The sequence below is a fragment of the Phyllostomus discolor genome, chromosome X, assembly GCF_004126475.2.
Source record: "Phyllostomus discolor isolate MPI-MPIP mPhyDis1 chromosome X, mPhyDis1.pri.v3, whole genome shotgun sequence".
Classification (NCBI taxonomy): domain Eukaryota; kingdom Metazoa; phylum Chordata; class Mammalia; order Chiroptera; family Phyllostomidae; genus Phyllostomus; species Phyllostomus discolor.
Genome location: NC_050198.1, coordinates 22,736,724 through 22,749,509, shown reverse-complemented (window position 1 = coordinate 22,749,509; position 12,786 = coordinate 22,736,724). Strand labels below are relative to the sequence as shown.

The 12,786-nt window shown below is 38.8% G+C and overlaps 1 protein-coding gene across 1 annotated transcript in view; it reads right to left on the bottom strand.

Moving 5' to 3' along the window:
• The window catches only part of TSPAN7 (tetraspanin 7), a 125,191-nt gene extending 114,565 nt beyond the window's left edge, over positions 1 to 10,626 (bottom strand). The window contains exon 1 of the mRNA XM_028523129.1: positions 10,460 to 10,626. Within this exon, the coding sequence (XP_028378930.1) occupies positions 10,460 to 10,540 (81 nt within the window). The 5' untranslated portion in view covers positions 10,541 to 10,626. The remainder of the gene's footprint in view (positions 1 to 10,459) is intronic.
• Positions 10,627 to 12,786: the final 2,160 nt, after the last annotated feature.

Here is a 12,786-nt window from a genome sequence, read left to right as displayed (position 1 = left end):
CCTAATAAACTATTTCAGTCAGATGGTCAAGATCAATATTAGCAGTGTTAAGTCATGTTGATAGGATGTCTAATCATGAGAAAAACATCAAATAAATCCCAACTGAGGGGTGTTGTACAAAGTACATGATTTGTACTCTTCAAAACTGTCAAAGTCATCATTAAAAATGGATCTGAGAAATTGCTACAGCCAAAAGAAGACTAAGGAGACATGACTTTGTAACATATGTCTAAGGAGACATAAATGTAATGTGGTAGCCTGAATGGGATACTAAATAAACACTCAGAAAATCTTAACGAAGTATGGATTTTAGTTAATATTAATAATATATCAATTTTGGTTCATTAACTGTGACAAATACACCATACTAATGTAAGATGTTACTGATAGGAGAACTGGTTGTATGGTATATGGGAACTCTATGCACTATTGCAATGATTTTTCTGTAAATTTAAAACTTATAAAATTAAAAGCTTAATTTAAAAAGTAAGGGAAGTCAATCCCTCATTTAATTTTAAGTGATAGGTTTATATTTATTTATCCTAGATGGGAAAACCCTTTTCCCAATGACAGGGCTTAACCCAGCCACCTAAATTTATTATATTTTTGGTTCCCATTCAAACCCTTCTGGAATTCCAGCTCTCTTTGGTTACAAACTATAAAATCCAAAAAGCTAATCATCCTTAATTTCCAGGATAGAAAGTGTTATGATCAATTTATATGTTTAACAAATACTGACATAGTACCTCCCATGTGCAAGAAATGAAGAAAAAAGGCAACACTCTATACCATAAGGAATAATGTCAGTAAAATGTGTATCAAACTTTGCAAAGCATTTGAAAGTCATTTCACCTTCAACACTTGACGGAAGTGTGTAACCACATATATTCTCAATTCTGAAGTGGAAACTAAGACTCAGAGAGGCTATGTGCCTTGCCTAAGTTGACCTGGCAAATGTTGAAGCCAAGATACCACATAGGACAAATTTCAAATCCCCTGCAATAGAAAGCAAGAGTTAAAATACCAAGTGAGTGGTACACTTTAGAATATGAAACAGAAATTGGGAGAACAAATCTTCAAGAGCTTGATCAGAAATAGAAATTGAGCCCTGGCAGGTGTGGCTCAGTGCATTGAGTGTCAGTCAGCCTGTGAATCAAAGGGTCGCCAATTGGATTCCCAGTCAGGGCACACACCTGGATTGTGGGCCAGGTCCCCAGTAAGAGGCATGTGAGAGGCAACCACACATTGATGTTTCTCTCCCTCTCTTTCTCCCTCCCTTCCCCTCTCTCTAAACATAAATAAATAAAATTTTTTTAAAGAATCCTACCCTTTATTTTTAAAAAAGAAATAGAAATTGAACAGAAGTAAAGACAAGAATGTGAAAGAAATGTTTAGGAACAGTTACCACCCAGCCTCATTATTAAACTTTGGGTTCCTTTTCAACCCGAAGGGGTTGTGGAAAGTCCTGATATAATTCCTGGAAATCATAAACTCTCATTAGTGTCTGTGGAATGATCAGAACAATGAACTGACTGAGGAATTTTATACATCACCATGATGATGTTTGAAGAATGGTAATTGAGCTGCACAAGCTACCTTATTTCACTGAGAAGCAAGAATTGGTAATCTGAGGTGAGAATAAGTGTTTCTATACACCTGGGGTGGGGGAAGAAAATATTGATTATTCAATAGGCATGATAAATAGTAATCACTAGCACCCACTTTTATACCTATTTAATCAATGATAATTCACCTAAATCTAACTGTCAAGGGCAACTTAACCAGCTTCAGGGAACATACTTCTGGAAGCCAATTACTATTAGTGTCTCATAAAATTCAAGGTTAACCAATCAGCAGCAGATGCGCTGCAGTAAATATGTGGCTTAAAGTCAATCAACAACATTCTCACCCAAATAGCCATGATTCTAAGGCCAAGGTCAACCTCTTATGCCTCTGTAACCAAAGCAACCCCCAAATACCAGCACAGTTTCTAAAGAGTTCAGCAATCTTCTTTACTCATAAACTGTGCTTGACTAGCAAAACGTTCTCTTACTTTGTTAAGTAATCAATTCAGCTTTGTGTTTTATATATTGGACAATAGTCTCACCCTTTTGACAGAGGGTGAACTAACTATGAGATGCTTAACTTCTCAGCACAGAGATGAACAGAAATAGATTCCCCCTAAAGAATGGAAACTACCTCAAAACCCAAGAGTTCAGTTGGAGACCATTGCCAGACACCAGTTCAGTGAGTGAGAAAAATACTAGATTGGCTACATCTTGCTTGTGGAAACCTCTCCTCAGAGTAGCTTTATGGTATCATAGATCAAGGCACAGGAAAGCATTCATATGGATTTTATCTATGACAAACTGTTTCATGGACCATAGAGTCACCTTCCAGGAACTGAAATCACCTCGGGGATAGTTTTCAAAATTACATACCTAGGCCACTCACCAGATAAATTAAAACTGAAATTTCATAAGACCAAACATCTCTCTTAAAAAGCCCCTTAGTGTTTCTGATGAGCACTCCCTTAGTTAGGAACAACTAGGAAGGTCTCCTAAAAGTGAAAGGGCCATTTTGGTTTACTAAGGGATGCTGGAGACCTAGTTAAGACTTTTATGCAAAGCAGACAAAGCCAAGACCAATGCTAGATAATCCCTAGCTGTATCCAGATCCAGGAGATTTCCAGATGAACCAAGTCTGCTATTACTCTGAGTTGTCTCTAAATCAGTGGTTTTCAATCCTACTTGCAAAGCCAAATCTCAAGCTAGATTATTTTAAGTATACCAATGCTGGTACTGACTTCAGACCAACTGAATCAGAATCTCCTAGGGTGAGTCTAAGCATATATTTTAGGGCTCCTAAGGCAATCCTGATAGGCATACAGGATTAGGAATCACTGATCTAAATTGCTCAACCAGTATCTAGTACCTGTGCCTGATCCACCTCATCTTCTAATATGAGGCACTTGCAATTTCTCCTAAAACAGATACTGAAAAAGCCCACCATGTACTATAGAAAGCTCTAAAGAAAATCTTCCACAGTGGAATTGTGATCCTCAATTCTTTCACCAAACTAGGTAACATGCTTACATGTTCAACTGACCAAATAACTAAAAGGGAAAACAAAACAAAGAAAAAATCATCTCCTATCTTTTCCCCTACATCCTTTTTTTATGAATATTGGGGCCCTACACAAAAGAGGACAAATTTTTCCAGCCAACAATGAAAAGCATTCTGTCATGGCAAAGGGGATGACAGCTCCTCCCCTCCCCCCAAAAAATTGAGAGCAGTAATTCAACAATCTGCTTGCCATGAGGAGACAACTCAAATTGGAAGCTGCTGTAATGGGACCAAAGAAAAAAGAGATATAAGAATGTATATTGTATTTTCTTTTTTAAAACTTTTAAATTTTATTTGTCAATTACAAGTTATAGTCAATATTATCTTGTATTGGTTTCAGGTGTACAACACAGTGATTAGACAATCATATACTTTACAAAGTGGTCACTCCAATATTTCAAGTACCCACATGGTACCGTACAAAATTATTACAATATTATTGACTATATTTCCTATGCTGTACTTTACATGCCCATGATTTTTTTATGACTACCAATTTGTGAAAGTATTAACAAGTAGAAATTGGTAGTCATAAGAATGTTTTTAGAATGTGTTTCAAATTGGTTTAGCAGTGCATTAGTCACCTATGTCAAGGGTTTAACATGTTTAAACAAAGAAATACAGTCACAGATGACTTTCAATTATCAGCACCCTCTGAGGTGCTTACTTAAAATAGTATATAATGCTCAACAGCCAATGAATCATAAATAATGTAGCTCAAGGTAAGGTCAAATCAAGAACTCTAGCTATAATTAAAAATGAAGAAATTATTTCATTCTATTTGGACAAAAATTGAGCTAGTTTCTAAGCAACTATTAAGTAGAAAAGACATAATATTCCCTAAATGCTATTAAAGCTGGTACACATAACATAACTGCCTATTGCATATGGGAAGTAAAGTTAATTAAATAAGAAAAGAATGCTCAGATTATAATGTACAAGTCCTATAATAAACATGAAGGGTTATCATTGTAGTAACAGAAAAACAGCAGAGCAATAACCTATTTAACACCAAGCCCCCCCCACTCCCCACTATAATTTAAATTCTGCTGCTTCCACATTAAATTAATCCAGAAAGGTCTGAATTAGGCCAGAAGACACATGGGCCTTCACCTGGTGGGTAGAAATTAGAAAAGCAGAAAAAGCACAGTAACCTTCACAGCTTCATTACCACTTGTCAAACCCCAGTCCCTGATGACCAGATGATTTCAAAAGAGGACATGACTTACTATACCTGTTCCAGCCTAGAACACTCCTCTTGACATAAAAAGCTTTTTAAAAATGTAAAAGTAAATAACAATATCTACTAGAAGAGCCCAACTATTGCCATTTTATTTGCTTTATTCAATCACTCACAATCAACTACTTACTTAGTTAGGACCATATAATGTAGAGATAAAGATATAAAGGACTTCCAGTTAAAGATGATGGACTGAACACATCTATTTACTTTGGCCAGCCACCAAAACTCCACTGAAATGACACCAAAAATGTTTTTTAACCCACACTAACAAAAAGAATGGAAGAGGAGACAATCACAGTAATATTTTAGAAGCTGAGGAAGAGCCAAATCTTATGGAAGCTGTGAGAAAAGCCAATAATATTTGCATGCAAGTACCCTCAAAAGGCAGCTCCATGCACATCTAGAACTAGGGATGAAAGGGGGCTAAAATAAGGAGGATCTGGTAAAAACTTTTTGAAAAGCAATTAGATTCCCTCCAACTTCCTGTCTCTGATCTATCTCACATTCCAGCATAGATTCAGATATTTATTTTCCAGGGAGGGTGAAACAGAGGGTCTTGATCTGGAGAACAAAAGTGCAGTGGATATGGATTCTCTACTTAAAACAGTAGATTAAACAAAGGTTTATATACTACATGTGGAAACAGACAACCATATCACTAATCTTCTTCATCCAGAGAGAAGATTGGAAGATTCTTCTATAGGAAATATTGTTGGACCAAGATAAATATACCCAAAGATATTGACCTTGTTTCCAAAACTCAATTGCCTAGCCAAATCATCCAACTTACAATCAACAAACTCCCATTTCATGCTAGGAGCTTCCAATCAGCTTTTCAGTGTTCTACTTTTAATATGTACAGAACAGAGACCAAATGATAACCAGAAATTTGAGGTAAGTCTTTAATATGCCAGGAAACAAAGAAGTTTGGAAGAAACTATGCAGAAAAAGGCAAACCTTAAAAAAAAACAACACTAACATTGTCAGAGGGATTTTAAAAGGTTATTACACTTATGAAACAAGAGCAAGATGCTAGATAAAGGAACATTCAGACCTCAAAAAGGAGCTGGTAGAAATCAACACATAAAACTAATGAAAAATGCAATTGCAAAAATTAGAGGATCCATCCAAGAGTTCCCACATCGAAAGAGAGAGAACAGGGAAAGAATTTTTTTTTAACTCAAGAAAATTTCCCCAAACTGTAGGACCTGGGTTTCCAGATGGAAACATTGCTCAGGAAAGAGATGAAAATAAACATACAGCAAGGCATATTATTGTAAAATTTCAGAGCATTGAGAACAATTTTCCAAAAGCTTTCATAGAAGAAATAAGAATTTTAGAAAAGTCTGAAATAACATAACATTTGATTTATTACTGTTGAGAAATGTTATTTGATTTCTCAACAGTAACAAAACAGCAAGAAGACCAGGAGTTTGGACAGAGGGATACAGCAACATTCTGAGGGTAAATGATTTACAAACTAGAATTCTATACTTAGCTAAACTATCTTACTAAGTACAAGAAGAAAATAAGGTTTTCACTCCTGAAAGGCCTCAAAAATATAACCTCCCGTGCACTCTTTTTCAGAAAGTTACTAGTCATATGAATGTAATCACTGACTGCTGCTCTACTCAAATAATATACAACAATGATAAAATGATAAATGATATATTAAGGTCTGCCCAAATATAGGAAATATTTTAATGTAGAGGAAAGAGGTAGGAAAGCTAAATATTAATGTTCCATAATGGGAAGATAATATATAATACCTAACACTGGAAAGTCAAGAAGTAGTACAATAAGTAAATTACTTAGAAATGAAGGTAAAATGCTGAAAGCAGCAGCTAGTAAAAATTGATAAACATTCTACTGTAATACCTGGCATATAAAAGACATTCAGTGAGTGTTTGTTGAAGTACACTGACATGCAAAATAATAAGTATAAGCTTTAATATATACCCAAATTCAAACACTTTATAAAATATTAGGGACTGCTTTTTAAGATTTGGTTCCCTCTTTTTAACCCAACTACCTAAACTTTCTTGATGACAAAATAAAATTGGCTATTATTTTTAGAAATATTCTCCAAACAAGACTAGTGATGTTTCTCAAATGAAAAAAAACAATCACTCATATTTTACCACAAGATATTTTGATAGCACTATTGATAGCTAATTACCTCCTTGGATAACCAAAGAAGAAATCAAATCCAGTATACACTGGAATGAAGCATTTCTTTTCATAATATTATTTAGTGGACTTAGCTACAGTGGATTTAAATCTTAGCTTAAAATACAGATGAGTGTTTTAAACATATTAAAAACTTACAAATCAAAACAGAATTTACTTTTTTAAAAGCTTTTATTTATTTACCTTTAGAGAGAGGGGAGGAGAGGGAGAAAGAAAGGGAGAGAAACATGGATGTGTGGTTGCCTCTCACATGGCCCCTCTGGGGACCTGGCCTGCAACCCAGGCATGTGCCCTGAATGGGAATCGAACCAGCAACCCTTGGTTCTCAGGCTGGCACTCAATCCCCTGAGCCACTACACCTAGGGCCAGACTTTACTTTTTAAGCATTATATTTATAAAGTGTTTTTGCTTGTTGTTGAAAAAATTGTATTTGTCATAAAGAAGGGATGTTTTGTTTTGTATTAAGACAGGAGAGATACCTTTTTTATTCAGGCTTAACAAATTAAATTTCAATAAAAATTTTAGATAACTAATATGTATGGGAAATTAGCTGATCATAAAAGTATAATTGTTGAACTATCATTAAGATAAGCAAGTCTTTATAAAGTCCTCTTTCCCATGTTTCCATGCATCAGTTTCATGAACACATTTAAATCACCACAATAAAACTGGAAATATTGTTTTAAAAAAACCTCCCAATTGAGGTGAGTAGAAATAAATAAATGAGCCTGAGAGTAGTCAATATAATTTCATTTATTCATCCATTCATTAAGTAAATATTTCCTCAGTACACCTCCTATGTGCAAGGCACTGTTTGCTAGTCTTTAAAGCACAGGGTAACTTACTCCTAGGTGTGTTTTTTCTTCCTCTTCTATAAACCTGAAAACAAAACATAAATCAAGGAAAATCAAGGATCCATTTACATAGAATTCCTACTAGGGTGGGCTAGAATTAAAAAGTTGGATGACAAATGTTAACAAGGGTGTAGAGAAATCAGAACCTTCATACATTGGTTGAGGGAATGCAAAATGGGGTAGTCACTTTGGAAAACAGTCTGGCAGTTCTTCAAATGATTAAACATCAAGTTACCATATGATCCAGTGATTCCCAGTGAAGAGAATTGAAAACACATTCATACAAAAATTTATATATGAATGTGTATAGCACCATTATTCATAACAGCCAAAAGACAGAAACAACCCAAATGTCCCTCAATGGACAAATGGATAAATAAAATGTGATGCAGTCTTGCAGTGGAGTATTATTTGATCATAAAAAAGAATGAACATCAATGAATCTTGTAAACATTATGTTAAGTGAAAGAAGCCATTCATAAAAGGCCACATATTATATAATTTCACTTATATGAAATATACAGAATATGGAAATCTATATGTGAAGAGTAGATGAATGATTGCTTAGGGCAAGGAGGGGTGGGAATTGAGGGGAAAAGGGGGATGATAGCTAAAGGGTATGGGGTTTGTTTTTCAGGTAATGAAACTGTTCTAAAATTGATTGAGGTGATGGTTGCACATATCTGTAAATATACTAAGAACCACCTAATTTTACACTTTAAAAAGGGTGAATTATATCTCCATAAGGCTGTTTTAAAAATGGGAAAATATTTCCATTGAATCTCCTTTAAGATACAATGGAAAACACAGCATTTGAACCATGGTTTATTAATGTGGTATTTAAATACTCTCACATCTGAAGAGATCTCATTTGTTTGTCTGGGTAGTAGAAAATGATTACCGAGTGCTATGTAAACTATTGAAAATGTTCCAGGTAAACATTTCATTTAAGACTATAAAAATATTGGAAGTAGGAAAAAAATTAAAATGCAGGCATCAAGGAACTTAATACGTATTAGGGACATTAAGCATTTAGATTCTCTGGGGTGATATAGGGAGGAGTAAGGTAAGCAAGAAGAATTAAAGAGCTCACATGAAAAGCCTCATGTCTAAACGACTCCTTCCTTTACCAGCCTGCAGTGATGCTGAAAGAACAACAATCTTTTGTATACACTGAAAACCTTATTTTTCAGGAAGCTAAAAATAATCACACATATGATTTACTCCAGTAACAAATAGGAAGTCAAGTAAATACTAAGGGCCAAACACAAAGAGATTTAAGGAAAGAAAGAAAAAGCTTAAACGGTTTCCAAGAATGGTTATCGGGGAAGTTTCAGCAAGCAGCATGCATTATTGCTTTTTCCAGGCTAGACATAAGATGATCTGTGCATAGCTCACAATTTCACTACTGAATATTTTCAACCTGTGTCGTTTTCAGTCCAAATAAAGTGTGTTTCTGTGTTTGCCTTGTGCCATACACCAGTTAACCTATTCTGTCTCATTGCAGAGCTCTTGGCATGCCTGGTCCCCAGGGCTCAGTATACCTGACCTCAGGAATCACCAATGCCAGTGACAAGGAAATGCCCACAGGGGTGAGGGTAGCCTTAGGAATTTTTTTATCCTTATTAAATTTCAGCTCCTTCCTTGATCATTAGAAATAGCCTGCCTCGTTCACCATCAAGCCAAGCCTGGTACCTTATACAGCACTGTGCCCAGTTTCAAACCAAAATTAGGGCTATTTGGGGGCTGGGGGAGGGTGGTGGCAAGGAGGAAAACAACCAAAGGCAGGACTGGCTTTTTCTACAGAGCCTCAGCTTTCAAAATGACTGCCTTGGAAGCTGAAATGACCCAGATTATTGGGGAAAGTGTGGGGGTGGGGGAAATGACAGACATTCATTCTTCAGTAGGGTGGCTGTGTCTTGGTGTGGGAATGGGGAACTTGAGGAAAAAGGGGCCCTCTACATGGAAAGAGAAATAAAGGGGAATGTTCTTTAGGTACCACCCACCCTTCCAAGTGAATCACTGCTGTGTCAGCCCAGCACTGATTCCACGAATTGCCAAACAGGATGAGGTAAGGCACAGCCTCAAGCCCCCTCTTCTTCCTCCCCCACCCGCTTGCGCTCAGTAGAGTGCATTTCTCTTTGAGGTGTACCACGCAGCACCCCCTCCCAGACCTAGGCTGAGGGACTGACGTCACCTTTCTGCATTGAGCTTCAAGGGCTGGTAGCAGCACCATTTAGATGGGGAGTTGGGGCGCTATTCCTGTCATCAAGTGGTGGCGATCCTTCCCCAGGACTCTGCAGATTGAGCTCACACATTGAGAAAAAGATCAGATGAAAAGTGTAAGGGTGAAGGGGAGTGGGAAAGGGTCCCAAGACCCATCTCCTGAGTCGCCAAGAAAGCTCAAAGATGCCTCTGGTTTATATAAGAACCTCTCCCTTCCGTGCATTTTCACGCAGAGGCGGTAGCACCCCCACTTCCATCAGTGAGCTTAAGGGGCTCTGGTCACCCTTCCCCTGCCAGGCAGGCACAAGGCTCCTGGAGCCTCCCTCTCGCGCAGCCCCGCGGGGTTAGGAATAATCAGGAATCTGGGATCAAACCCTGTGCTCCTGAGCCCATTCCCAGCTGGCCAACGGTTAGCTCCAATGGGCACTATGAACAGACTGTTAAGAGAGGTTGAGGAGAGGTGACCAGAGAGGAAAATAGAGGAATAAACCCACAACTTTCCCCAGAGACTAACCCTATCCAGAGAGCTTAAAAAAAATAAATCAGTGCATTAAAAATGTTGTGTAAAGGTCGACAACCTGCAGTCACCGCCACAACGCAGCCTCTTGCAGCCTGCCGCTGGGCAAGGTCCAGCGTTCAAGCATCCCCAATGCACCCCGCCATCCTGCAGCCCTGGCCCAGCACCCTGCGCCTTTCTCCTCAAAGAAGGGGTCGAGAAAGGATTTTGGGTTTGGATTTTTTCCTTCCCCTTCCTTTCTCAGAGCAGCACTGCACGAACTGATCCACGACGGCCCGGCCACCGGGCTGGCGTGGCCACTCACCCAGAAGACGAAGGAGTAGATGATGAGGAGGGTTTTGAGACAGGTTATCACAGGTTTGGTCTCCATTCTCCTCGATGCCATACTACAGAGCTCCAGCGGCGGCGGCAGTGGCAGGCGGCGGGCGTGCGGGGGAAGGGGGGGAGGAGGCGGGGCGGGGCGGGGCGGGGCGGGGGCGGGGGCGCGGGCGCGTGCGGTGAACGGCCCTGCGCGAGCGCAGGCAGGGCCCTACTCTAGCGTGAGCGCGCACAGCTCCGGGCACCAACCGAAGGAGCTGGGGTGAAGCCTCGGCTATGCTTAGGGAGCAGGCTTCCCGCAAGGTTAAGATCCAGCAGGCCCAGACCCCCAGACAACAAAGGGCATCCAGCAGCTGGGAGGGATGGGAGAGCCTGGAGGCCTGGTTGGAGGTCAGGGTTACATCTTCCAGGGTGCTTTTGCAAGTAAGTTTCTGCTTTGTACTTAGTAGGGCTTTACATTTGCCGGGCTCTCTGCACCTGGCTACACGAAGTTAATTAGTATCCCGGAAAAGCAGTCTTGTTTCTGCACTTGGATGCCCCACCAAGCCTTCTCAGATGGAAGTGGCCCAGTCATCATGTCCTTGGAACAAGCAGGCCTTGTCTGTGCCAGGAACAGACCATGGCAGGTGGCTGGAAATACAGCCGAAGGGATGGTCAGGAACACTGGAGCTCAGACAGACGCTTCAAATTCTCAACACCATTTTTTTTATTTCCCCACATTTTGAAATGATTAAACTGAATGACAAGTTTCTCTATGAAGGTACCATTCTTCGTGCACATAAAATGTTTAAGGGGTAACAGAAAAAATGATCAAAATACCCCAGAATCATTTTCCCCACACTAACAAGTACAGATTAGGAAACACCAGGAAAGAGAGCTGTTATCAAGGTCAAAAAATAATGTTCAAAAACAATTAGGAGGTTACTCAAAAAGATAAGCATAGAGTTACCATATGACCCAGCAATTCCGCTCGTAAATCTATACCCAAGAGAAATGAAAACATATTTTCACACAAAAGCTTGTACATGAATGTTCATAACAGCATCATTTCATAGCCAAAAAGCAGTAACAACCCCAATGTCCATCAATTGTGAATGGATAAACACAATGTAGTGTATACATACAATGAACAATTATTTGGCCACAAAAAGGAATGAAGTACTGATACAACACATATGAAACTTGAAAATATGCCAAGTAAAAGCAGCTAGACACAACACATATTGAATGATCCATTTTTAGGTGATCTCCAGAACAGACAGATCCACAGAGACAGAAATAGATTAGTGGTTGCAGGGGGGCAGCAGGAATGAGTGACTGTTAATGAGTAGGGAGCTTCTTTGTGGAATGACAAAAATTATCTGGAATTAGTAGTGATGGATGCACAATTTTGCAAATAACCATTGAAATGTACACTTTACAAGGGTGACTTTTATGGCATGTGAATTATATTTTAAAAATAGCATACACTCCACCCAGATTTCCTGTGGTTCCTTTGTTAAGGAACACACTACAGATTCTGTGGTCGATTTAGCTTGATTCCTGAGCAATTCTGCAAAGCAGTGACACTATCGCAAGCTAACTCAGTCATGGATGATGTTAAAGATATTTCTTGTGAAAGAGCAAAAGCAGTCAATATGGCTTGAGGAAAGCCTGCCAAGGTCAGTTGTTGCAGGAGTAATTATTACCTCCAATGAGTTGTACATGGTCCCAGGTCAGTGAGGTCATTGTATAAACAGTACACAAATATGAGGTAGAGGAGAACCTGCTTAAAGAAATGATCAATCATAACACAATATTATGTGAGTTTAGAGGGCTATGAAAAAGAGTATGAGTGCTGGTGAAAAAAGATTAGGAAAAAATTTTCAAAGTTTCTGCTATAAAGGAAGACCCTGAATAATGATTCCCAATCCTGGTTGCTCATTTGTATCATCTAGAGAGCTGTGAAATAAAAAAAACAAAAACAAAAAAACTATGACTGCCTGTGCCCAATCCCAGGTAGCCTGAGTCATTTGGTTTGGGTGTAGGCTCAGTGGTTTTTAAAGTTCTTTATGTGATCCTAATAGGAATCACGTTACGTATCCCAGGTGCAACGAGCTGAAACCCAACTTCAGAAAGGAGTTTCCCCTCTACTTTTACTGTTTCCAGGCAGCATCAGGAGAAGGAAATCTAAGACTGCAAATCCAGTGGTTGCCCTTAGCTTCAGAAAGTCTTGCCAACTCATAATTACTCTGTAAAGAGGTCAGAAATCTCAATTTTCAGCCCAACAGGGACATTCCTAAGCATCATAGATAATTTTGTGAGTTAATGTAT